The sequence below is a fragment of the Podarcis pityusensis genome (assembly GCF_964106645.2).
Source record: "Podarcis pityusensis genome assembly, chromosome: 12".
NCBI classification, from domain to species: domain Eukaryota; kingdom Metazoa; phylum Chordata; class Lepidosauria; order Squamata; family Lacertidae; genus Podarcis; species Podarcis pityusensis.
In genome coordinates, this window is record NC_138037.1 from 24677483 (window position 1) to 24704054 (window position 26572).

At 40.0% G+C, this 26572-nt stretch overlaps 1 protein-coding gene across 1 annotated transcript; it reads right to left on the reverse strand.

Annotated features, from left to right (window-relative positions):
* Positions 1-4015: 4015 nt before the first annotated feature.
* On the reverse strand, positions 4016-26524 carry STAM (signal transducing adaptor molecule). Its single transcript, XM_080974459.1, has 14 exons — positions 26306-26524; positions 19220-19304; positions 16230-16305; positions 16047-16142; positions 14892-15038; positions 13207-13297; positions 12729-12921; positions 12044-12138; positions 9921-10009; positions 7596-7683; positions 7306-7360; positions 6248-6401; positions 5529-5704; positions 4016-5219 (listed from the first exon to the last, which is right to left on the reverse strand). The coding sequence occupies exons 1-14, from the start codon at positions 26343-26345 to the stop codon at positions 4976-4978; spliced, it is 1629 nt and encodes a 542-aa protein (XP_080830585.1). The 5' UTR covers positions 26346-26524; the 3' UTR covers positions 4016-4975.
* Positions 26525-26572: the final 48 nt, after the last annotated feature.

Below are 26572 nucleotides of genomic sequence, written 5' to 3' on the forward strand. Positions count from 1 at the left end.
GAAATGGCGCAATAGCTCCATCTTTGCAAGAGAGAGACTAATATTGTGTTGCAATTACATCTTTAAAAGGGTTAATTAAAAAAATGTGCATTCATATTCACAGACTTGAATCTGAACATCAGGAATTGCAATTAGATCAGCTTTTGCCCAGATTTAGAGCTGAACTAATTCAGTAGACAATACTGGGCTGGTTTTCTATGTGCTTAACTTGAACCCTTAGAAATCAATGTAACTTAGTGAATAGCATGACCTATGGATAGCTCAGTAGAGTGTGGTGCTGGTAATGCCAAGGTTGCAGGTTCAATCCCCGCATGGGACAGCTACATATTCCTGCATGGCAGAGGGTAGGACTGGATGATCCTTAGAGTCCCTTCCAAATCTACAATTCTATGGTTCTGAGATTGATTTCAGTGGAACCCAAGTTCACTAACTTGATCTGGTTCCAGCTCATAGTATTTTTACATTGGGTGGGGGCACTGCAAGCAAGATTTGTACATAAAGAAATGAGTGAGAGTTTTATTTCAAGAACAGGACTCCTGAATTATGCAATCCTGAATCCAATTCTACTTTAAAGCACTTAATCCACTAAATGCCATTTATTTGCTGCTGAAGACCACTAGCCTGATCTTCATCTGAAGATCACTGAATCACTACTCAACATCAATACTGACCATAGTTTTATTATGCTGTTTCAGAATAACAATAGCATTTTGCAAATGTGTTTTAACATTTTGCATTTTAGACATTGGTTGTTGTTTAGTAAACTGCGATAGTAAACCCAAGTAAAAATGTTTTCATTATCTATTGCAATAAATTGTCACTCCTGACAATTTGTACCATGCAAGACCAGTATTTTCTGCTCCAGATGGCAGTGGCTCAGAGGTCTCTGGTGCAAGTCTTTCCTAGCTCTTCTACTTGAGTTCCGTAGCCAAAAATGTTTATGAGTGATTTATGGGTCTTCCATCTTGCTGTATTCAGTAGATATTCTCCCAAGAGTCATCAGGCAGGTGTCCTCGTCACTATTCTCCTCCAAGAGTCCTTGCCCACCTCAGGCAGAGCAGATGGTAGGGGTACTGCTAAGTTGTGGTTAGACTGAACACACAGGAAGACTATGTCATTGACGAAGGATCACGACTGCTGTTTTTCTGAGGATTAGAGACAATCCATGGGGTTTACTTGTTCCACATATAAATGTAGACCATCACTGAGGAAAGATGAGTTAGACAACAGTTTGGCAGAAGTCCCAAAGCTCTATCTGAAGTGATATGATGGACCTAGAAGTTTATCATTAGTAATCCATTGAAAAACAGGAAGCAAGGAACTGTAAGTGAACACTTTTTGAAATGCAAGACAGACACATATGGACTTTCTAAAGATCTGTACTGGAGTCAGTGCTAATTAATTTGTTCCTAAGTCAACTGGAATTAGGGGGGAAATGGACAAGCTTGCACATGACACCAGTTTAGAATGGTGAAAAACAAAAGTTGACTGCACAGAGCTCCAAAAGGGCATCTCCAAAACGGGGAAATGGGCAATAATAAGGTAAGTGAAGTTAAATATAAATGAAGTTGTGCATACTGCAGCAAACAAGCTGCATGTGGCTGTATGTACAGGCTAATAGGGTCTGAAAGATCTTCGGGTCATGATGAATAGCTCAATGAAAATAAGCGGGCAGCAACTGTAAGATTATTAAAATAAAACAGACCATATTGTAATGACCCGTGGTACAACTGCATTTGGAAAATGCGACCCAAAAAAGGCAACCAGAATGATCATGCGATTGAAGCAGATTCCAGATGAAGCCAAACTGGTGTTTGGGGCTTTTCAGTTTTGAAAAATACACTGGGGTGGTGGTGGGGAAGACATGAGAGGTTGAGATTAATATTTGCATGAGAAGAACATGATTTTTTTTGTTCCTTGCTCATAATACCAGGTGTTGGAAGTAATTGGCAGGATTCAGGATGGACAAAATAAAGCACATCACATAATTAAGGAACAGATTGTCCTAGATGTGATGACCACTAGGCTTAAAATAGCATAAAGGAGGGAAGACAAACTAATGGAGGATCATTTTATCAGTGAGTATGAGCCATGCTAGCTACATCCAAACTCCAGGGGCAAGAGAATATGCCACAGAATATCAGTTGCTTGAGAATAGCAATGGGGAAAGGTTTTGTCTTCCCACCCTACTTTTCGCTTCCCTAGAGGCATCCGATTTGTGACTATAACAGGTTATTTGACTAGATGGACCTTTGGTTCATTCAGCAAGGCTCTTAAGGTCTACCTAGTAATGGGAAACCTGCAGTCCTCCAGATGCTGCTAAACCACAGCTCCCGTCATTCCTCACCACTGGCCATGCTGACTGAGGCTATTGGGAACTGGAGTCTGACAACATCTGGAGGGCCATAGGTTAGCCACCCCTGGCCTGCACTTATATGAGAATCGCACTCGGAGGGATAAGGTAACAGTCTACTTTGCTCAACGCTAGGACCATACAACACAGTGGAGGGTACACATCAAGACCAGGAGTAAAGAGCTTTGGAACAAAGGAAGTGGGTACCATAGCAGTCAACAGTGACCCTGGAATCCCCACTGTAGATACCAAGAAAGAGCCAGCTGTTGGATCAGCCAGAATTGGAAGAAATGCTGTGCAATTCTATTATATAAAGGCAAGTCACTCAAGTTCAGTGTTGGTTATTCTCAATGCTGCATCTCTGCAAGGTAAGCAGGAAAATGGTGATGCTTTAGAGGACCAATCCTAGTTAACATCATTGGGATCTTGCTCTTCCCAAGCCACTAATGCTATTGCAGATGTGATAGAATGATCTGAATGCTGATTCAGCATTCCAATTGTGTCTGAAATTTGGATTTGTGGTCCCAAGAGCTAAGAGGAGTGGCAAAGCTCAGAGGTTCCCAAACTGTGGTCCACAAGCTTCATTCAGGTGGTCCGTGGCATGTCTATAAAAATACAATTAAAAATCACACAGCACTTAGCACAGCACATTCTAATTGCTAGAACAGACAGAAAATCCGCAAGGACTCTCAGCAATGTTCAAATGGTCAGAGTACGTGGAAGAGTTTGGGAACCACTGACTTAAACAATATCAGGCAAAACAGAGTCATAGGTGCCTCTGGCTGAGAGAAGGCAGAAGCATTCTCAGCATTCTCCTTGAAGACCAAGATGAGCACATGGACTTATCCAAAGTCATCCTGTGGTCCTGGGGAGGAATTCAAAGAGGTATATAAGTTACTGTCCTCCATCCTGTGTGTAGGTTCCTGGTTAGTCTGAAGGTCATTAACAATCCTTATTTATCGCCTATTAGATATTGCTTTATTGAGGCAAACTTAGAAACCCAAACCCAAAGCAGCTATCATGCTGGCGTCAGAAGCAGATACAACAGCAAAAGGGATAGCAGAAACAGATGTGGTGGGTACCACAACAGGCACCAAATGAGCCAATAGTGGGCAGATTATCTCCTCTGTACTCACAGATCGAAGATCCATTGTTTGATCTGATCTCATAATGCCCAATATTGTGTCCTGCAAGGTGGGAAATTCTTAAATGCATACCAGGCACTACTTCTAAAAAGCTATGCCCTAAGTGTGCAGCGAAAGACAGAGATAAATACCTGCAGGGAAATAGCAATACCTGCAGGTAGAAAGAAATAAGTGGAATTAAAAACAAAACAAAACAGAGAGAGAAAGAGGTACCCACTATTCTACGTTCAGATAAATGCTAAAGTTCGCTGATGAAGTCTACAGAAAATGTTCCCCAAGCTGCTGCGAAGAGAGAACTAAGCTTGCTCCACCGCTCAAGGCACCAACAGTTAATCAGAAGTCTCCCCATGAAAACAGAGGGCATAAACACCATTTCCATGGCTAGAACTTCTGGATGTAGTTGGGAGATGATCTGCATTAGGTGCAGTAGACATACTCTGGAACTACACAGAGACTATGAAGGATAAAACGGCTACCAATATTTTAACACCATACACATAACGAAGCAATCTGACAATTATGGCAGTCCTTAACAAGACTTTAATAAATGTAGTGTTTCTTCTTGTTCCAGTTTAAAAATGCCACTCACTCACATCCAAAGTGCCCCCTCTCTGTCTTTGGTGTGATCTCCACCAACGTACACAGAATATAACTATTCAGCATTCAGGTGACACAAAACTAGCATGAAAATGTAAGTTACATAATTTAAACAATAAAAGATAAAATGGTTCAGATGTGTTTCATGGTCCCATATGTTTAGCAGCTTGCAAGTTATTATTTTGAAACCATTATTCATAAAAGCAGAATCTTTTCTGAATGCAGAGTGTCTGAAGTTCTAGACCCCTTACTTTGGTAGATAGTGTCATCTAGTAGCACCCAAAGGCTACAAGAAGGAAGGACACACTCACATTCAATGTACAATTAATGAAAAAACTAGGCAATTCAGTTTCAAGAGCATATCCATAGCCAGTAAGTATTTGTGATATGCAGGTTAGAGCCTTCTCCTACACTTTGAACAAACATCCTTATAAAATCCATGAACATGTTCCATCTGTTCATGATTAATAAAACAGTAAATTATTTTAACACTGTGTTATATATTCACATGATCACCATAGTAATTCAAAACGGCCACTAACACAAACACACTATATGTACATAAACATATATGCCACAACAGTTTGCCAAGTTGACTCGTCACAAACTAGCCAGTTTCAGCAGACATAAATAACCTTGTACCAATTTTAGGCATTTTTAAAGGAATTAAATGTCCTAAGTATTTTAATTCCTTTGCAAATTAAAAAAATAATAATCCTAAAAAGTCAGTGCAAATAGAATCCTTATACTTGTTCACCAAGAAAGATTCCTATTAAGCCGAGGATAACCCACGTTTAAGATATTAAAGGAATAAACTCATAACATTGTAAACTGCCGTCAGCAGAGGTTAGAGTAGATTAGGAATCAGAAGTCTTCTATCCTATAGTAGTGCCTTCTGGGAATAAGTGTTTTGTTGTGATGATGGAGGTTGTTGCTGTGGTGGTGGTGGTTGGCTGCCTGGTGGCTGCGGCAGGGATGAGGCGACTAAGTTATAGTTTGGCACCTGAGATATAGTTCCAGAATTCTGGTAAGCAGCAACATCAGCAGTAGCAGCAGTTGGGGGTGGGCTGTAGACTGAAGCTTGGCTAGAATACGTGCTTCCTGGAACAGAACCAACCATTGTGCTAGAGGTAAGGGTGAGAGGGGGGGAAAAGAGTAAGTAGACTGAAAAGAGCTACGAAACAAAAAAATGAAAATTGGATCCTTCATCTTAAAAAACAAACAGGTATCCCCACCCCACTGCATGCCTTGAGCCTGTTTTGAAACCTAAGGAAAGCAGAGGTTTCTGTAACCTGATACAGAATGTCCAATCCAAACATACTGCAGGTGTCACAAAGATAGCTTTAGTGATCAAGTTGTCAATTATTATTTCCCTTAAGCATTTCTAGCTAACATTACATGCAAGTTTTGGATATTTGAAGTTTCACAATTACTTTGTGTAAGATGTCTGAACTGGCTGACTAGGTAATCCAGAGCTTGCTGCTGGAGTAATTGTGCCTTGATTCAGAGGTGGTAGCTGCTCTGATGGAAGACTGTAGGCTTGAACATGACCCATCTGTGCATTTCCTGCCACCAAATATGCATTGCTTTGAGGTTGTCCTGGATAAACCTAAAGACACATATTAGGAAGAGATAAACACAGGAATAGGCTAATGTCAAGTGACGCTTATTATTTTGTTCTACTTAAAGCCATAAAAACAGGATTCGAAACCATCTTAATAGTCACAGCTTTAAAAGCTAGTTTATGTAAACAGTGCTAACTAATGACTCTATCCCGCCCCCAATTGTGAGCACCCCCACACCACTGGGCTTAACCCCACCCCTACAAACTCCAGAAGCCTGGATCAGTTCCTCCCAGAATGCATGGAAGTTGCAGTTTCTTGTGTCTCTTGATCATATACAATGAATTGGGAGGCATAGTAAATGATGTTTTGTGAAATCTGTTAAATAATATAACCTCATTATATTTGGGTGCAGGAGCCCTCACAAGTTATAGGCCTCACAAGTTATTAATTTATAAATGTTAATGTTGAAGGGTTCAACTATACGTAACTGGCTTTATCACTTGAATTATGCATTATCCACCAGTTTCTTGGATCAATGCCACAACACAATTATCTACCTCAGATCTTTACAGCCTCCAAATACATACCTGAGAGCCAGAAACACCAGACTGAGCCATATAATATTGTTGGTTTTGTAGTTTTGAGTACATTGAATACATTGGATCCTCATTCATCAACTTGGTATATAATGAGAGTGCCTCCATCACTTTCACATTGAGTTCTGACAGCTCAGAATGTTTCCTGAATGAAACATTTCAATATCAATGAACATTATTTTACGCAAAACAGATACTAGCTTTATAGTTTATCATAGGGTGGCTGGACCTCCAGATCCTTTTGGAATACAACTCCCAGTCTAGCCAATGATCAGAGATGATGGGAACTGTAGCCCAACATTGGGATGGCCACAGGCTCCCCAACCTTGACTTATCCACGGAAGGAGGCATCATTTTACTGCAAATGGAGGAAGGGTAAAGTTGCAGTCAGAGTCTTTAAAAGAGAAAGAGCGCTCTCATGCTTTTTGACAGCAGCAACTAAGGCAACTTCCATCCTCTTCCTCCAACCTCCTAAAGAACTGAAGTGCTACACAGAGACAGCGGATGTTTCAATTTATGCAAGGGAACCAGGTATGGAGACTTCATGAAAGGAAGTAAGACTGAGAATTGAATGCCTGCCCTAAAGTAGTACACAGACACTCAAAGATAACTAACAGATAGCTGCCAGGGAAGCCATCCATACCTCCTACTATGAGAAAATGACCACAATTTTTTTTTTTGGGGGGGGGGGGGTTAGAGACAGGGAATTGTGATCCTTACCATGAAGAATTAGTACAGGATATAAAGAAAGTTGTCTATGTACAAATACTAGTCAAATGTCTGGTCCATAACTTTAAAAAGCTGCATTAACTGTCATTACTGAAAATGCACAAGACCTTCTGTTTTGAAATAGCTACCCTATCTCTAAAGATAAACCCATTTCATTTTAAAGTTATTTATTTAATTTAAAGGGTTTTTTATCCCATTGTTAATCCAAAAAGGATTCAAGAGTAGCTTACGAAGTTCAGAAGTAAGACACATAAATGGTTAAAACAAAACAATTGCTGCTTTGCAATATCAGGTGTTTCTCTCTTGATATCTGTTCTTACCTGTCAATGTCTTCTAGCTTTTCATCAATGAGAGGTCCCATTTGATGGCACATTGCTAGAAACACAATGTAAATAGAAAAACTATAAATCTCAATAATTTTTTTAATAATGAACATCAAGCTAGCTAAGAAAAAGTTATACTAAAAGAGAAAACTTTCCACAAAACAAACAAGATGACTTGAGATAATCAAGTAAAGATTTTAGAGAAATGATGAAGTTAGCATCCTATAGTCCTTAGGTGGGAACTTGTTTGTGACTATGAGGACAGAACAGGGGGAAAGAAAGCTTACTTTCAAGGTGGATCAGCTCTGGGAGGTCTGGCTGATCATCACCTGGATCTGCACTTTGCAGCATCTGCAACAGTTGGTCCATTTTATCCTAGAATAGGACACACACATTATTTATTTGGGTTCAGATCTATGAGCAGTCCATAATTTATGTTTCAAAGAATTACTGTAGGCACTCCCAGCAACTTGAGCACACGCAATGACTTCAGCACAGCCAACAGCATTAAAAAAAAATTTTCCAACAGCAGATCTCCATGACATATCAGAAAGTGCTTTCAAAAGATCAGAAACTTTTAATTCTAAAAGTTTTCTGGCATGTAGCATGTGGGTGGCTGCTGAATCGGAAATATTAAGTCCAGGGTCCACTTCAGCATGAGAAACTATTTGCATTTTTTCTACGGGCACAGCTGAAGTGTTACAATAGTTCTAATAAAAACATTACATGAACCGTTTATTAGCTGTTAATGTTCTGTCGTTCTATGAGAGAAACAGTGCCAGCACTGACAATACATTCTACAAGCAGGTTTGACAATAGGCATATTTTCCTCTTAACAATAAGGATGTCCCTTCTATGAACAACCTGGTGGAAGTTTTCAACTAAAATTTTTATAATGCATATACTGTACTGGAGTCACCCAAACAAATAATCTAAAATTATACGGACCTCAATTACTTAATTCACTAAACTGCACAGCATTTTAGTTCTGAAGGGGGAAAAACACTTTATTTTAAAAGTGCTGCAAGCAGCATTCCCTCTTCGAAGATGCTGCCTCTCATCCACGGTTTTTGTAAGTTTGTACAATAATAAATAAATGAGTCAATTAATTGGAGACTTTTCTAAATATTTTAAATTGATTAGTTAACTGGAATACAATAGAAATAACAGTCTCTGGAAACTGCACATCTACCAACATGGTTCTTAGCAACTTTTTATATGCAAGTCTTTTGATACACAAGTAAATAATAATACACCCACATCCACAACACACTGTGGAATTAGTTCACAGTGTCTATATCCTTCAAACACAGTTTTCAACTGTCACTCTGTAAGAATTTCTGAAGTGGAATGCCAGTAGTTAATGTTACTTATACTAGCATCACTGCCACCTAGTGGTGCATCTGCAAATATTTATGAATGTGACAAGGATTTTTTTTCTGGCAGAAATATCCCAGGATATGATCTGAAGGCACATGAGGCCACTACCTTGCTGAAACTAAGCAGATCTGGGTCTGGCCAATGCCTAGATGGGTGACCAAATCTGGGAACCAACTTGGCTTCCATGACAAAAGAGAGGCAGGATATAAAAATAAGAAAATAAAAATAGAAACTACACAACACAGAACACAGCCATTCAAGCTCATAATCCAGAAGGCAAACACTTCACAAAAGACAAGAATTTGCTATGAATACACTGTGAGAGTAAGCTGGGCCTCATTTAATAAAAACAAATACAGAAACACTGTAAAAAAAAAAAAAGGTAAAGGTAAAGGACCCCTGGATGGTTAAGTCCAGTTAAAGGCGACTATGGGGTTGTGGCGCTCATCTTGCTTTCAGGCCGAAGGAACCGGCGTTTGTCCATAGACAGCTTTCTGTGTCCTGTGGCCAGCATGACTAAACCGCTTCTGGCACAACGGAACACCGTGATAAAAACCAGTATCAGGTATTCAGCATGTAATATTTGGTGGTCTCTGCTAAGAAATGTTTCAACAGAGTTCAAGATATAGGTGTTTTCCTTTCTTTTTTCAAAAATCTTTATGCAGAAAAGTAACACACTGGACTTTTAAGATTTATAATCTTCCCTTTTTTGTACTTCACCTGTGCAACACTACAAAGGTTTACCTGAAATAAGTATTGCCATTCAATGGGAATTGTTCAGAAGTAAGTGTGTTTAGTATTTCTAACAAAGGGTGTGTCTGTGTCCAACTAAGTTCTACTCAGAATGCACCCATGGAAATGTTAGCCATGACATCCATTTCAATGGGTCCACTGCAAGTATGACTAATGCTGAACACAATTCAGGAGAACTGGTTACTGAATATAGGAGAAGTCAGAACAAGACAGTTTAAAGAAGTCCAGACAGTAGTGTGGACTACTTCTTTAAATTAAGACAGAAAGTGAAGCACAAAGATGGGGAGACACAAGAAAGCCATTATATTCTGCTTCAAAATAAAAATATTTGAAGTTATTATAAAAATCTAATCACATTTTAAAAATGAAGGAAAGCATTAGTATTTGTGTAAGTTGAAAAAAGTGCTTCCAAGTCTCAAACTGAAAAGTTTTATAAATATTATCATATACCCCTTGTTGGTCTACATTTTTGTACTTACTTCATCAATATAAACTGGTTCAGGCTCCGGTTCAATTGTTTCAACTTGAACTTCATCACTAAATTGCACGGTTTTCTTCTCGGTTTTCACTGCGAAAATATAAGTTGACAGAATACTGAACAGAAACACAAAGTTTTAGACTGAGAAAAAAAATGTAATCGAGGCATTTTGTTTATAGGGTAAAGGGTAAAGGGACCCCTGACCATTAGGTCCAGTCATGGCCAACTCTGGGGTTGTGGTGCTCATCTCGCTTTATTGGCCGAGGGAGCCGGCATACAGCTTCTGGGTCATGTGGCCAGCATGACTAAGCCGCTTCTGGCGAACCAGAGCAGCGCACGGAAACGCTGTTTACCTTCCCGCTGGACCGGTACCTATTTATCTACTTGCACTTTGACGTGCTTTCAAACTGCTAGGTGGGCAGGAGGTGGGACCGAGCAATGGGAACTCACCCCGTCTTGGGGATTCGAACCGCCAACCTTCTGATCGGCAAGTCCTAGGCTCTGTGGTTTAACCCACAGCACCACCCGCGTCCCTATTTTGTTTACAGTTTATATTTTGCTTAAAGTTTATAAACTATTTTGTTTATAGCTCATGACATAAAGGTATTTGGTCCCAATATGATTCTGTGGACAAGATCCTGCATCATCACCAGCAAGTGTAAAACACTGTTCACACATGGTGGCAAAAACAACATTTATTTCTGAGTCACCTCTTATGGTGCCACTCTGAAAGGACCTCAAACCTTGGATGGGTGTGACTTTGGGAGTATAATAAGTGGGACCTGTGTGCATGAGTGCAGCAGTCACTCAGGATCCGGATTTTAGTCTATAGATATTTGTTTATATGTTTCTGTGTTTTTTAACAAATTATCATCACCATCTTAACATTTGCAAGGTACTTTCAAGTATTCGTAGCACTTCACATGCATTCTTATAATTGTTATAACAGTCTTGTAAGTTTAAATCGATATCGCTATCTCCTGCACTGCAGATGGGGAGACAGGCTCAGAGGGAGTGTGCTGGGTTAACCAACTAGGGCATGGCAGATTTAAGATTCAAGCCAGTGAGTTGTAATTCAAGTCTCTTCACCGTTATGCTAATATTGAAGTTTTCAATAACTGGAATCTTCCAAATGGAAAAAAGGGGGGAAAAGAATGAGGGGATCGTTTTCAAAAACGTATTTCATGTATACAATACTGAATGTACAATACTGAAATTACATGCAGTACTGCCTCAACGCACATTTAGAATTAAACAAAGGAAAGTAGAAGTACCCACCTAACACACACACCAGTTAAGCCAATGGGGGGAAATAAGATTGAAGATAAAATGGGTCATCGACACATAAGTTTAGACATTCATGTTTTATTCATATTATACTCAGACTAGGAAGGACTCATGTTTTGGATATCTAGGCATTCTAAACCAAGGGTTGTAGACAACTAAGTCCTATTCACAGTAGACCCAATGAAATTACTGGCCTTAAGTTTGTCGCGAGTAATAATTTCCGTGGGTCTACCCAGAGTAAAACTTACACAGAATACAACCCTAACTTGCCTTTGGACTGGCTCTTGGGGATAGCATGCTAACGTAATAAGATTACGTGAATGGTGGAAGGAGGAGCCTTTTACAAAACCTGTCTGACTTTGCAAGATGGCACACACCATCAGAGATTCCCACATTAAAAAAAATTACAGAATACTTTTCTTTGATACTTCACTTCCTCCTGCATCAAGGGATCAGTGAAGGGAATAGGCCATATCTAGCATAACCCAGGGTATTCTCCTGGAGACAAAAGGCATCCTCTTTGCCTAACTGCATTTGAAAATACGCAGAGGCGGGAATCAAGCTTTCTATTACATGAGTTAGCTTCAGAACTCTCACATAACTAGTCCTTCTGAGAGGGCTAAATTATGAAATTATAAATTATTCTAAGAGGACAAAATTATGAAAAGTTCCTATCAAATAATAAAGCTAACAATTCAAGAAATAACTATTAAGACTGTTTGTAAAATGATATAATCTGTGTAGAGAGGGGTGTAAAACAGGGACTTACATTTGATGTAGTAAGCTTTAATGTGCTAAAAGCAATGCACTTTTCTATGTGAACATTACATTACTCACTCATTTCTGGTTCAGCAGTAAGATCAGCAGTTACAAAATTAGAAGGAAATAATCCTGTCCCTTGATGCGTTTCACCTTTCCACCAGTTTGGATCACTATAGATTAGAAATAAAAGAATTATGACATGAAAGATTGGAAAACATGAGCCTCATAATCTCAGGGTTGTGGGTTCGAGCCCCACATTGGCCAAAAGGATTCCTGCATTGCAGGAGGTTGAACTAGATGATCTTCATGGTCTCTTCCAACTCTACAAGTCTATGCGTCTATGCATGTGAGAGGAAGAGTTCAATGGTCAAAAACATTAGGCCAATTCCATCTCTATCCACCCTGAAGGACAAATTTCAAGAGGCCCTTTCATCATTCTAGCAACCATTTGGGTCTTTGATTTTTCTTCTGGTTCATTAGAAGATGGAAAGAAAGACAATACAGGATCCACTTTTATGGGAATGACAACATACTCTCAACCCAATCCAATGAAGTTAAGACATAAAACTCCTGGGTCTCTTTGGAAGTAAGCATGCAAAAAGGGCTTCAAGATTTATATCACAATCCTGTACGGTTGACAAAATAGAAGCGCTAGTAAATGGAGCTTGCAAGTGTGTCAACTGTGAATTGCAGCTTCACGAGTCTGCCGGCCCCAAATATCTACTGTGCAAATGTGATTTGTGGACTCCAGCAGATTTACCTGTCATCAAGTACAGTGATAAGTTCTCCAGCTTTAAATGTTAGTTCATTATCTTCAGCAGCTTCAAAGTCATAAATAGCCCGAACCTTTCGGCCCTCATGCTTGTGATTAGTTAAGAGGCTTGAGGTGCTTGGATAAAGAGTGGAAAGCGGCGTTTGTTGTTGTCTTTGTTCCTTAAGTGACAATTCAATAGCTGGAAAAAAGTAATAAATCCAACTTAAGTGTAAGCAAAACCAAATAAGGATTTCTCTCTGAATTTATTCACACGAGGGAAACCTATGGAACAGCACTGAGGGGATGATGGAAGCTGCAAAGGGCAGGGGGAATATGCCACAATCACCTCCCTCTTCCGTCTCTATTAGAATGGTACTGTTCTAGTCACAGTATGTGGATCCAGCCCATGGGGAGAGGGGTTGAACTCTGGAGCCCCAATCATGAGCTGTGATCATCTGAAGATTCTGATCAAGCAATAACCAACCTTTAGCTAGATCCTCTTCCTCCTTCTTGTTGGCTACTATCCCAGGATCTTTGGCTACTAGAGCTGGGCTTGCTTTTGCTTGTTCTGCAGCCTTACAGGAGCAAAGAGGGTAGATGTTATTTGAAAATTCAACGCAATATATTAAATCCAGCATTTGTGGCCATATCAGAAATATATTAGTAAAAAAAAAAAATCAGCTTCTTTTGAGGAAGGGGTGGGGGGAAGCTGATCTTTTAAGAGTTCATCTCGCAGTAATGGTTAGTGGTCACCTCAGTGCACGCAAATGAAAAACCTTCCTCAAAATGAGCCATGTAACTCATCTCATGTTACATCTGAATTGGCAACTAGAAACCATGGGTAAATTACTGTTACAGTATTTTCTTGACAAGTCATAGAACATTTTGTGAATGGTCTGTTAAATTAGCAAGGTGGTATTAGGACAGGGAATGGGGAACCTCTGGCTTGTGGGTTCCCCATCTGGTTCAACAGCCTTTTCTGTGACCCTTTCTCCTCTCTCCTTGGACACATTGCTCCCAGTTGCTGTACTCTCTGATCAGTGAAGAAGTGGAGGGGGGCAATCATGGAGAAGCTTACTACACAAGTTTTAGACATCTAAAGGCAGCCCTGCATCAGGAAGTTTTCAATGTTTGATATTTTATTATGTTTTTATATTCTGCTGGAAGCCACCCAGAGTGGACAGGGTCGTCTTCTTCTTCTTCTTCTTCTTCTTCTTCTTCTTCTTCTTCTTCTTCTTCTTCTTCTATATTCCTCTTCTCCCAGGCCTGTGGCTAATTAAACAATCTATGGCCTTTTAAACTTAGGGCGGGGGGTCCTGTTTTGTCTGTTATCTATTTCTTTGCTTTTATATTGTGAACTGCCCTTGGCTGAATTTAATTATTTGGCAAGCAAGCAAGCAAACTTATTTACTTACTTATTTTAAGAAGCTGTAGTCCCCCAGATACTGCCAGACTACAACTCCCCTACCATTGACTATTCTGAATGGGGTTGATGAGAATTGCAGGCCGACAACATTGTGACTACAAGTTGCCTACCACTGCTTTACACACACGTCCCCTTGCCATGAAAATAAGCAAGAAAACATGGACTGGTAGCATGCATCATTTGCACTTATTGCCTTCCAAGATGTAGGCTTGAGCCATTTTCAGATAACCATTTAAACCATTACAAAGGATATGAACTTGGAAGCCACGTGGATGTTCTTCATAATGATGGGTAGGGCTGACATTTCCACCACTCAAAAATTGAGCCTCTATGCACTTTCGGAATCATGTTGCCCACCCATATATTAAATTAATGAGCTCAAACTTATTTCAGTGAAAGCCTTTGACATATCAAAGCTCTCATCTTCGCTCATGTAAATTAAGGCTGTAATCTAGCAACAACATTTTGGCACACAAAAATGTTTGGACCTTCTTCTCTAACTTTTGCATGGCCACCAAGTTGATCTGGCATTGTAAGGGTCTGCATCAGAAGATGAAAGGTTTAAAATGAGAAAGAGATGTTTCATTGAAAACAATGACTTGGTGTGCATTTCTATGAACAGTGACATGGGAAAGAATCAACAACAGCTATATTCAGGAAGCAGAACAGCAGACTGATAATTCGTAGGCCTTCTTAGTATTACATCTCACATTAACCACAGTTTTTGCAAATTAGCACTTTACCTGTGAACCAATAACTGGAAACATAACACCCTGTTCCTTAAGGTTCTTTATCATTGCAGATATCAGACTAAGCTGGGGGTCATTCTTGAATTCGTCTGTCCATTCCACCATGAGTGCTTTCAATTTTTCACAGACTTTTGGATGACCCTGTAAAAAGGATAATGCTAATATAGTTTACAAATACATTTATTTGTAAGCAGCCACTCTGGACTATGTCCACTGAATGAGGTAAATGAAATACAAGTATAAAAATAATGTAATAAAATTTGAACCCTCCCAAAAAAAATCAACTAGCAAAAAACCATTTCCAGAGTCATAGCAACAAAACTGGGTCTAGTCCATGTTAACTGCACTTGGGTCCCACTTAAATCAGTTTGATGCAACTTATAATTACTAACTTTTCACACTGATTTCAGTGCTGTTTACTATAACCCTCAAAAAGAAGCACAAATTGTTTTGCTATGTTTGTTCATATCAACCCCAAACCAGTTTAAAATCTACCCCCCACCTCAAATCATTAAGTGCACCTTTAAAATATAAATAGAGCCACCATGTGAAATCAATACTGGGATATATATTTAAGTTAGCAGCTTTCGGGATGTTCAAAAGGCTTCCCATTTATTTACAGATCAAACTAGCTCTAAAATGGCTCATATTTCCCAAGCCATAGGTGTGGTCTGCTTCCCTAAAATCTGAGAGTCCTCTTAGTCTTAATCCTCAGCCATCTAAGCACTGTATTCAGATGACAAGAGGAAAGAGAGATGTCCTGACAAGTATGAGATTCTGTCTCTGGGAGATCACCCAAACCCACCTAACACTAGTTTGGGCCAGCATTTGACAACAAGAAGTTAAATCAGAAGAAAGAAGGATCTTCTGATTATCTTGAGGCAGAGGAAGTGTTATAGATTAACAACTTTATCTCGGAAACCACAAGCAAGAGCCCTGTGGTAACTTAAAGGCTTAACAAATTTATGGCACAAGCTTTTGTGGACTGAAGGGCCACAAAATGCTTCTTGTTTTTGTAACAACAGACTAACAAGGCTATCCCACATTTCATCCACATGTATATGACTCCATTGCCCAAATGTATTTTACCCCGCTTCAGGAATCATTTAACTTGACATGACCAAATTTAAAAGACTCAAAATAGAATACCTTATTTAGCACGTTGCTTACTTCACTAGCAAAATCTCTTGAACATACTTCTAAATGAAATATTTTACCGCAGTTTGAGACACATGCTCCTAAAAGCTAGAGAGAGAGAGAGATTAGAACTAAAGTATTTTATAGTAGAACGTGAAAATTAAGCAAAGTTATTTTTTTTCAAAGGCCACGTACGGTCAGCGCTTGCATAGCAACATGGGGATCCTTGTGGTTCACTCTCTTCATAATAGACCGAAGACAGTCCTTAGGCCTGATAAATAAGATAAGCAGTTTTTTAAATATACTGGCATAAACAACGATATGCATTACAACGAAAGGGATGGACACACACAACAAGAGAGTAAGAGCAAGCTTTTGATTCAGCTACTTGGGAGGTAGCAAAACCCTCTCTTACAAGCTAGCAGCTAAGGTAAATGTGTTTGAAAATGACTGAAGCACTCCATAACATAATTTGCCTGTTTTCCAGTGGCAAGAGTCCCTGTGACACACCCTCAATGCAATGATCCCCTTTTGCAAGGTTCTGATGTTGCTTTCTCAAAAAACAAAACAAAAACAAAAACCTGTGCAAAGAAAATACAGTACTCATTTCCCTTCGTGAAATTTTTCCGCTTCCTGAGGCAAAAATAATCCAGTGAAAAAGGCAATGGCAAGTAGCAAGTCTTGGTTGCTGGAGACCACAAATAACGACTGGTTTAATGCACAAAGCCAAAATTGGTGTACTTCTATCCTATGTGTATCCTCCTATGGCATCTCAGTCCAAGGAATGTTTGTAGCATGACCTTCCATAACAAATACTTCAATTTTCTCTAGGCAAGATAAACAGTTCAATTCTGTATCAAAGTTTGCTCCCTGTAGAACTTGGGAAGATTTGCTAGAATCTGGAGTTTCTCAGCACACATAGTGTACCACCTAACTGAAAAGTAGCAAGAGATCAGTCGTTTACTGGCCCAACTTCTACAACAAAGGGCTTGAATGACAAACAACTCAAACAGAAGGATGGATAAACTTAAGATTCAGAGGTTAGGTACACATGCCAATGTTCTAGCCATCCCAGACAGCAGCCTATTTACAGAGGTTTCAGCATCTGATAAAGTATGAGAAGACACAGGTCACTGTAGAAGACCAGAAGCTAACAGATTGCAATACTGTCAGTCAGAGTGTAACTAACGGCTACCAACAGATATTTTGTATATGAAGGAAATAGATACTGTATTTCTTGAAGTATGGAGTTGCAATTATACATGCCATGTTTTAGCGAGAAACAGGAAAGTCAATGTGGCCCATCTTCACTACATAATAGAATCTACTTTTTCAAAAGTCTCCAATATTGACTAATGTGACAAATAGCAGCTAATATTTAAGAGATTACTTTTTTAAAAAATGTTTAACTTTTTTGGGGGGTGTACTCATGATTTCATTTTAACATAAAGCACTGATACCCAGCCACATAAAGGAAGCTGTAGTTTAAGTTACACTGCAGCTTTGAGTAATCTATATTTGGTGGTGTCTGTTTTACAAACCACTGCTTCATACTTAACACTACTAATTATAGAAAATGCTGTGACATAGCATGGTCACTTCACTCTGTACAAAAGTATGAACTTGTCTTATTCCAAGAAGCAGCTGCTGTCAAGTTTTCTATCAAAATAATTAGGAGGAAAATGAATAAATTGCATTTATGAACTCATATGCAAATAAATAGGGAAAACTTCAACTAAACTTAAAATATCAATATAACCACAATCAATCAGTTTATTAGGGCCTTAGACCAGCAGATTATAATCACAATCTGTTAAAGTAGCACTAAAAACTAGCATTTATGGTGATACTTTAATTAAAACATATGCTGTATTCCATAAGCAGCACATATTTCATTTTCTTGCAGTCAGCAAACCTGTTGAGTCTTCAGTTATAAAAATAATATGACATTCAAAGCCTTATATTTTAAGAGTTTATCAAATTATCAACCGGAGTCTAAGATGGCTGTATTTATATGTTTGAAGCTGCCTTAGGTTTGACCCTAAAAGGCAACCTAACAATATATTAAATGAAATAAACTCTCATGCTGTAAGGCAAAGTTGATTCATGGAGTGACAAGATTTGAAGGGATCTGTTTGCCATCTGTCCAATCTGTAAACTAAAGGATAATTCTCATATCAACACCCATCCTTCTCCCCCAATTCCCAGATTGATTCAAATTGTTCAGGTTTAAGTGCACTAAGTAGAACTAAGTCCACAGAACACTTGCAGATAAGAAAAAGTTGATAATTATTGGCTGAAGGGAAATTAGACAGATCATAAGTAATATTCTCACTAAAACTCCATATAGGGAGACAGTAGCACAGCATTTTAAGGATGGAATTAGGCAAATCAATCTTCATTTTCAGCATTTGTTTCTTTGAATAATGCAGACACTAGACTTAGAATTAATTAATTTAGGGCAATTTAATCATGTCAGTAATGATGGGTTTGAGTTACATCCCAAACATTTTGTTTAAAAACTCCTACAATATAGAACTGCAAAAAGGTTTCAGAACTAAGTTGTAAAGCGCACTACACTCTTACACATGCCGATACTATGACACATTGGTACAGGGGAGAGGAAAATGAGTTGATAAATTACATCAATCAACCAAATGGTTCTGCTAAGATGAGGTGTGTGCTCTAAGCTCTCTTTCTAAAGTGCTTTTAAATGGTATGAGAAATTATTTTTAAAAGAAACACTTTATTCAACAGGTGACAGTATTTAGATAACTCAGAGGAAAAATTAGATGGTAGACTGCTTGATCATTTCAGAAAGAAGATTCAAGAAGAGGGAACTTAATTTCTGCCAAAAAAAGGTGATGAAACAAGATTTCAATATCAAACTGATTACAACAGTGCATTGCACAAATACAGCAAAACACAACATAAAGTCTCTAATGAAATTTTTTAGAAAATACTATGCATTAGTCACATAAACAATTCTGCTGAAAGCACTCTCCAAATTTCCAGTGCCTTTCAAAAATTCTAGGGCTATGAATGCAGTGTACATAACTTGGCATTAACACATTTGGTTTTCTAGTTTTCCCAGCAGGTGTCATGCAGTTTGATCTTATCTAGTTTTATTTATGCTTCTTCCAAATAAAATGATGAAGTGTTTCAAACAAGAAGTGTATACTTACCCAGTTCGTGACTGTCCAACTTTATCACAAATATCTAAGATGAGCCCCCAGTCTTCAGCAGTATTCATTTCACTAGTTGCTTTTTCTAAGTGAAACAAAAATGCCTGGAGTGAACTTTACCAAGTAAGTGAAACTTCAGTATCAACTCTAAATAGAAATGCATCAAAACTGATATGGTCATCCTACTCTGAATTATGTTGACACATTCCTAGATGCAGCCCTAATGCAGCATTGTATGAAATTCAGTTGAAAGAAAACAATATATGAACTCTGAAGAAAACATAGCACACTTGTAGTTCTGAGGGTGTGAACATGTTCAATAGCGGCATCTCATTACTCAAGACATTAGCACATTGGTTTGTCAAGTCAACACATTTCTGCTGCAGCTGCGCCAGTAGATCCTGCAAGCCAATAATAATCATCTACACTATCATGTACTTGCTTGAACTTTGCCTTGAAATGTAGCTCAAAAACACCATTCCTCTGACTTATAGTCAGACCCAAAGGTGGGGCTAGGAAGATTTGAAACAAGTTAGAACAGGCCAATTCAGATTGGGCTTTACCACCTCACCACCCACTGTGTAATACCTCTGCTGCTACCAGCCCTTCCTTCTTTCCAGATCTAACCTTTACAACAGAGTTGAAGAACCTGTGGCCCTCCAGATGTTGGGACTCCCACCATTTCTGGCTCCGGCTTATGAGAATTAAGAGTTACTCAACATCTGGTGGACCACAGGGTCTCCATCGCTGCCTTACAAGCAGGGACAGTAATGGGAAGCAGCTCTCAGCATTGGAGGCCTCAGGCAAGGCTTGAAACTCTCTACTTCCAGGAGTCCTCCATACTGTTGTTCTCCTTCCTAAGGATATGTTTGGAGAAAGGGGAATGACAAATCTATCATCTTTCATATCAGTGCTGCAATGGAGGAATGGAATTGGTCCCAGAGGCAGTAGCAATGAGCAAAACCTTCAGTTCACGGTTTCATTCCTGTTTCTGAAATTCAGTAATATCACTACTCCCAACTGTTTCAACATTTTATAACTGATTGGATAATCCCGTGCTATCGTTAGCTGGCCAGTTTGCTAATTCAGCCTCTAAATACATACAGTTCTAGGGGAAAAAAGAAAACAGTTTTCCTCCAAGTCACAACACTTGGCTGTACATAATGAATACATATGCTATGGCATCCCACATAGCTACAAGTGGAATGAAACTACCAAAAATAAACCATTTGCTGTATGTCCTGGAGTAGCGTTAAAGTTGTAAAACCTAAGTTTGTTATATACCGAATATACAATCCTAAATATGCATTAAAAACAGAATTAAGGTGATAATAGCTAATGTAAAGGTTTGATTTGCATAATAAACTCAAATTTTCATGTCTTTCTACAAAGAAATCAAAGATCTGGCATCAGTATAATGTTAGTGCTGCTTCTGCAATGAGCAAGACTATTTTTATGAATTCATTGACAGATTTATTTTTTTGTAATGTCAGCTGGCTAGAATGCTTTCCAAACAATCTTGGACACAGTCTTATATGGCTCTGGTTCTTCAAGAAACCTCTGGTTGACAGCTATGAACACACATAATATTTTCCTTCCCAAACCAATTCCCTCCTACTAGCACACAGCCAGATGAAGCTACATCTCTACTAAAAATTAAACTACACCCCCATCCACCCCACCCAAAAAAATATGGGAAGAAGACAAGTCAGAAAGCTGTCTTATGACTTGTTAGAACTTCCAAGACTGATAATCTGAAGAATGTATTTCAGTTTGTAGCCTGCCTTATTTCCAAGATATAGAGCAGACTGAACAGTATTATAGGCACAAGAGACATGTGGGGTCTTGGCAGGGGCTGGGTTGAATTAGACTGCTTTCTTATCATTACTGTTCCTTCCCTTGCAAGTCTGCTGAGGCAGCTGAGACCGTTCTGCACATCCTGCTCTGCCAGGAAACCAGCAATTCAGCACTATGGCAGTTGGGCACATGCTTTCATTCTCATGTATCTTTCACAAGCTTATCATTCTTTTGCTTAATCTTTCAATATAATATTTCACACACAACAAAGTTAAAAATATTTTAAATAAATATTAGTACATGATTTATTAAACTAAACCATTTTGTACTATGTGCTAGGGTCTTCGATAACTTTAATATCCAATACAGCTTTTGCATCTAAATATCATCATGGCTTGCCCAAAGACAGACATTATCGCCATTTAAGTTAAAGTAAATACTCACTAAACAAAAATGCTTACCTCCCTCAACCAGGACTAATGACAGAAAACAGCATTTCTGCCTTTGAAAGTTTCCAGACTATAGTAAACCTGCAAGATGCTAATACTGCTATCAGACCAGACTGGCTCACTCCTCTAGTAGGAAAGGAAGAACAAAGCACTGTCCTGTCTACCAACACTAATACATATCCAACAGTAATTAGGTCAAGCACCAGCTGTCCACAATAAACAAACCTGTAACAAAATTAATCCTTGCAATAAAAAGCCACCTTAAGTATTCTAACTGCAAGTTAAAACCTATACATTTTTTTTAAAATGTAAGATAGCATTCAAGGACCCAGGAATAAGGCATGTGAGCCTTGTGGGTTTAATAGCATTTGACTGCCATCACAGGCCTGAAGTGCTTGAACACCAAAAAAGACCAGAAGCCCAATGGTGGTATAACTAAAAATATGTAATATTGCATCATTTCTATAATCCCTGGTATTAGTAATTTAAAAAATAATAAATGCTGTATACTATGGTAACACCAACACACTATTCAAAGCAGCACTAAATTAATTTGTGGTTTTATTTTAATTAAAATAATTACATTAAAAAGGATCAAACTCTGCCCACAGGCTTGTGATCTAAACTAGAGGTGGGAAGACTTCAGGCCTGTTGGACCTACTTTGTTTGTTTTACTTCCACACAAGGATCTACCAGTGCCACATGCAAAATATATACAGTGATAATTAAATAACAAGGTGCATTTCTGAATACCTTTTGGGCTTTGAACTTTATTTTCACTACCAGAACTGAACTCCCAGTCCTTTCATATGAAACCCCAATCCCAGTCAACTTTCTTTATTAAAGCAGCCTAATATAGGTGGAAAAGACATTTTGTTCTTGCAATTAACAACCAAGTAAGGAATCCTTGCCAATCTTGCAAATCCTGATCTACTTTCTGCCCTCTTCTAACCTAAACAACTGTATTTTTTTCCACTGATCAGATTTCCTGGTTTAGCCCAGTTCGCAAACAGCAACTTTCTCTGGTAAGAAAGCAATGGCTACCGCACGGCCACCACCACAATGCTGTTTCAGTTGAAGAAAAAGATAGTCATATTGAAGCTACATGACTTCTCTTCTAGCTCCTCCATGGAATTCATTCTCAGGAATACAATCTGCAGTGTTGCTTCCCAAACAAAATTAAATACTTACTATTAATGCAAGATGCAGCCTTTTACTATGAATGTTTACTCAAAAGTAAGGCCCACCATGTTTACTAGAACACACACAAATTTGTGTGTATTCAGTTGCAACCCAAGTTTTGACAGTGCTGTAGTTAGCTTTTTGAGTTCAGTGACTGTGCTTGCAAAGTAATGTTAAAAACTATGGTGGAAATGAAGTACAGTGGTGCCTCGCAAGACGAAATTAATCCGTTCCGCGAGTGTCTTCGTCTAGCGGTTTTTTCGTCTTGCGAAGCAACCCTATTAGCGGCTTAGTGGATTAGCGCTATTAGCGGTTTAGCGGCTATTAAAGGCTTATCAGCTTAGCGGATTAGCTGCTAAAAGGCTATTAAAGGCTTAGCGGCTTAGATAAAGGGGGGGGCGAAAAAAATCTCAAGACTCGTCCTGCGAAGCAACTCAAAAACGGAAAACCCTTTCGTCTAGCGGGTTTTCCGTCTTGCGAGGCATTCGTCTTGCGGGGCACCACTGTATCCTTTTCAAAGAATGTTGGCTTCTCACGTTGTTTGAACAAGGAATGCTGACAGGTTAATTACGTAAGTCACCTTTGCAACCAATGGTTTGAAGTAGGCTTGTTTTAGAAACTTACTAGAGTTTATCATAAACTGTGTTTTTTAGCGTGTGTAACAGAACAAGCAAAAATTATCTGAAAGGGAAACAAATCTCTGAAAAGTGAGATGGATGAAACCTTGTAGGCCCAATGCTTTGCTTGGACTCACTGAAGTTCATCCATACAGCACTACACAGTGTGGGACAGAGGGAGAGAAGGAATTAAATGAAGCACCGTGTAAGCTCTGATAAAAACAAACATTATGTTTTTACATGTCATCAGTTTCTTTTACCTTCAATTCAAACATTACTAGAGTGCTGGACAACTTCATTAGTGAGCTACTCCAGATATACTAAACAAATCCAATGCATTTTATGGTAGTGCACAATCCTTCATTGCAATCCATGATGAATCAGCCATTACATCCATCACACCTCATTTCTGAGGTTCACAGCAGCATCTGGTTGACCACTTCCTGGGCCTATCTGGACATCCCTTTGACACATATTGTGAAACTGGAAGGTCTCAAGGCCTGTGTAAACATATTCACTCCCTCTCCCTGCTTCTCTGTACTGTGGGAGAAACAAACATTTGAACCTTAAAATTCCAGTTCTTTTAACACAGGAGCTCCCCTGATGCTGGCACATTAATCTTCCCCTGTGGGAGGAAAGTGCAGGACAGGCAGGAAAGTTACTATATGAACTTGTCTGTTCCCAATCTTTCCCCAGGGAAATCTTGATACAAAAATAACATCTGAATAAGACTGTGTGCTCAGCTATCCAGTGGCCCCTCTTTGGTGTGACAGAACAAGGAAGTTCTTATTTGCTGGACATTCTATGCTCAGTCTCTTCAGAAACAACCGTTTTCCTTGGATTTCTGCATCTAAAGACATAATACAAAAGCTGCATTTTGCATTCATACTTTGTTTCAGCTACCCTCAGACTATCCCACATTAACAGGTGTGGCCTTGTGACAAATATCCACATGTTTTTATGAATCAGTGATGACTCTACATAAATACTGAAGTCAGCCAGTCATGAGCTGAATGAATTCCAACTTACAACTGACAACAATCTTGCTAAAGCTCTGTTGTCATCAAACTACGACTGCAAAAGCTGCTACCTCTCTACATATTATATAGCTGCCTCCAACATATTAATGTCTTTAGTGTTAGGTTCTGTGTAGTATTGACCCTATCTACCCCAAGCCTTTTGGCCTTTAGTTCCCCTTTCTCTTACCAAAAAGAAAAGATGTTTTAGAGATAAGCCAAATATGAATGGGTGACAATTCAGAGTGTGTGGCTCATTTTAAACAATTCCTACAATGAAGACATGGGACAGAGGTGGCGCTGTGGGTTAAAGAGCCTAGGACTTGCCGATCAGAAGGTCAGCAGTTTGAATCCCTGTGATGGGGTGAGCTCCCCTTGTTCGGTCCCTGCTCCTGCCAACCTAGCAGTTCGAAAGCATGTCAAATTGCAAGTAGATAAATAGGTACCGCTCCTGCGGGAAGGTAAACGGCGTTTCCGTGCGCTGCTCTGGTTTGCCAGAAGCGGCTTAGTCATGCTGGCCACATGATCCGGAAGCTGTCTGCGGACAAACGCCGGCTCCCTTGGCCAATAAAGCGAGATGAGTGCCGCAACCCCAGAGTCGGGCACGACTGGACCTAATGGTCAGGGGTCCCTTTACCTTTACCTTTACAATGAAGACACTGTAGGAAAGATTATGAACGTACCATACAGACCATAACATACAATGATCCTGTGTATGTGGGAAAGGGAGCTGGCCATATATATACAGTATACACAGGTAGGTATACACAGGTAGGTCACAGATGGCTGTAACTTCCAAGTGCATAGCCAACCCTATCCATGACAAGTAATTTTAATCAGGTGGTAAGGATTTTATAACCCACAAGACCTTCTACAAAACAGTTTACAACAGCAAATACCGCCTGGCAAACCACTAGAACTGGAAGCCGCACACAGTTAAAGCTCATTGCTTCCCCTTTGGCGGACCTTGGGAACCATAGTTTGTTGAGGATGCTGAGAACCGCACCTGTGCATGAAGCAAACTGCAGTTCCCAGGATTCTCCCCTCTCCCAGGAGGGGTGTCAGGGCTTTAAATGTATGATGTGTATGCAGCCTATCTAAAAACCCCATCCGTCTTATTACAGGAATTCTGAAGCAGCCCCAACAACAACAAAAAGTTACTGGATAGGCACTCAATGAGGAATTACTTTAGTGGGAGAAGAGGAGATAGAAAGGGCTGAGAGCTACCAAGTGTAACCAACTTATTTAAAGAAAGAACGCATAACTTGTGAATGTACTGTGGTACCTCGGGTTAAAAACTTAATTCGTTCTGGAGGTCCGTTCTTAACGTGAAACTGTTCTTAACCTGAAGCACCACTTTAGCTAATGGGGCCTCCTGCTGTCGCTGCACTGCCACTGCACAATTTCTGTTCTCATCCTGAAGCAAAGTTCTTAACCCGAGGTACTATTTCTGGGTTAGCGGAGTCTGTAACCTGAAGCGTCTGTAACCTGAAGCGTCTGCAACCCAAGGTGCCACTGTACTTATCTTTGGGCAAGTCACACTCTGTCAACTTAAGCTACCTCCTAAGATTTGCTGCAGCGATAAAAGGAGAACCAACCTACACGTTTCCTGAGCTCTGGGGCGGATTTTAACCTTAATTAAAAAAACAAAAAATCTGGAAAATAAAGAAGTGTGGCGTGGTGGGGTGGGGAAGAGACCCCTTGTCCTTTCTTAGCTCCTAACAGCTTTAAAAGATGGAAATAAAGGCGATGGAAAAACACATGACGCGCCTTTCAAGAGCTAAGCCCCACCCTGCCTGACATATGGGAAAGGGAACTTGACAAAGGCGAGGCGGGACCCTCGTGCAGGGAGAAGAAAGGCAGGTGGGAGGCGGGTCGACCCCCGAGGGGAGATGAGGAGGGGGTCGCACCCAGGACGGAGGAGGGAAGGAAGGGCTGGCGAGGGGGCAGGAGGGCGGCGGGGGGAATCTGTGGGTCGGGCCCAGACTGAGGCGGCTGACTGCCCGGGCCTCCTTCCTGACTCACCCACATCCTGGTCGAAGGGGTTGCTGGTGAAGAGCGGCATCTTCCCAGGGCGGCGGGGGGGGGGGAGCGGCGGCGGCGGCGGCGGCTGAGCGAGGCGAGCTTCCCTGCCGCCCCTCCTGGGCGGAAAACAACAAACAGCCACAGACGCCTCAGCGCAGCGACTGACGGAGCGAGGCCCCGCGGCGGCTTAGGCTCCGCCCCCCACTCCCCCTCCTCCTCCTCTTCCTCGCGCTCCCTCTGTCCGCTTGGTTCTCCTCAGTCGCCGAC

What these genes read in the sequence shown, in the direction of transcription:
- STAM (XM_080974459.1), bottom strand. Translation starts at nt 26,345, where the DNA reads ATGCCGCTCTTCACCAGCAACCCCTTCGACCAGGATGTGG. An exon ending in CCCCTTCGACCAGGATGTGG is followed by an intron (nt 19,305 to 26,305) that starts GTGAGTCAGGAA and finishes TGTTTCACTTAG; the next exon opens with AAAAAGCAACTAGTGAAATG. An exon ending in AGAGCTGATCCACCTTGAAA is followed by an intron (nt 7,361 to 7,595) that starts GTAAGCTTTCTT and finishes TTGTGTTTCTAG; the next exon opens with CAATGTGCCATCAAATGGGA.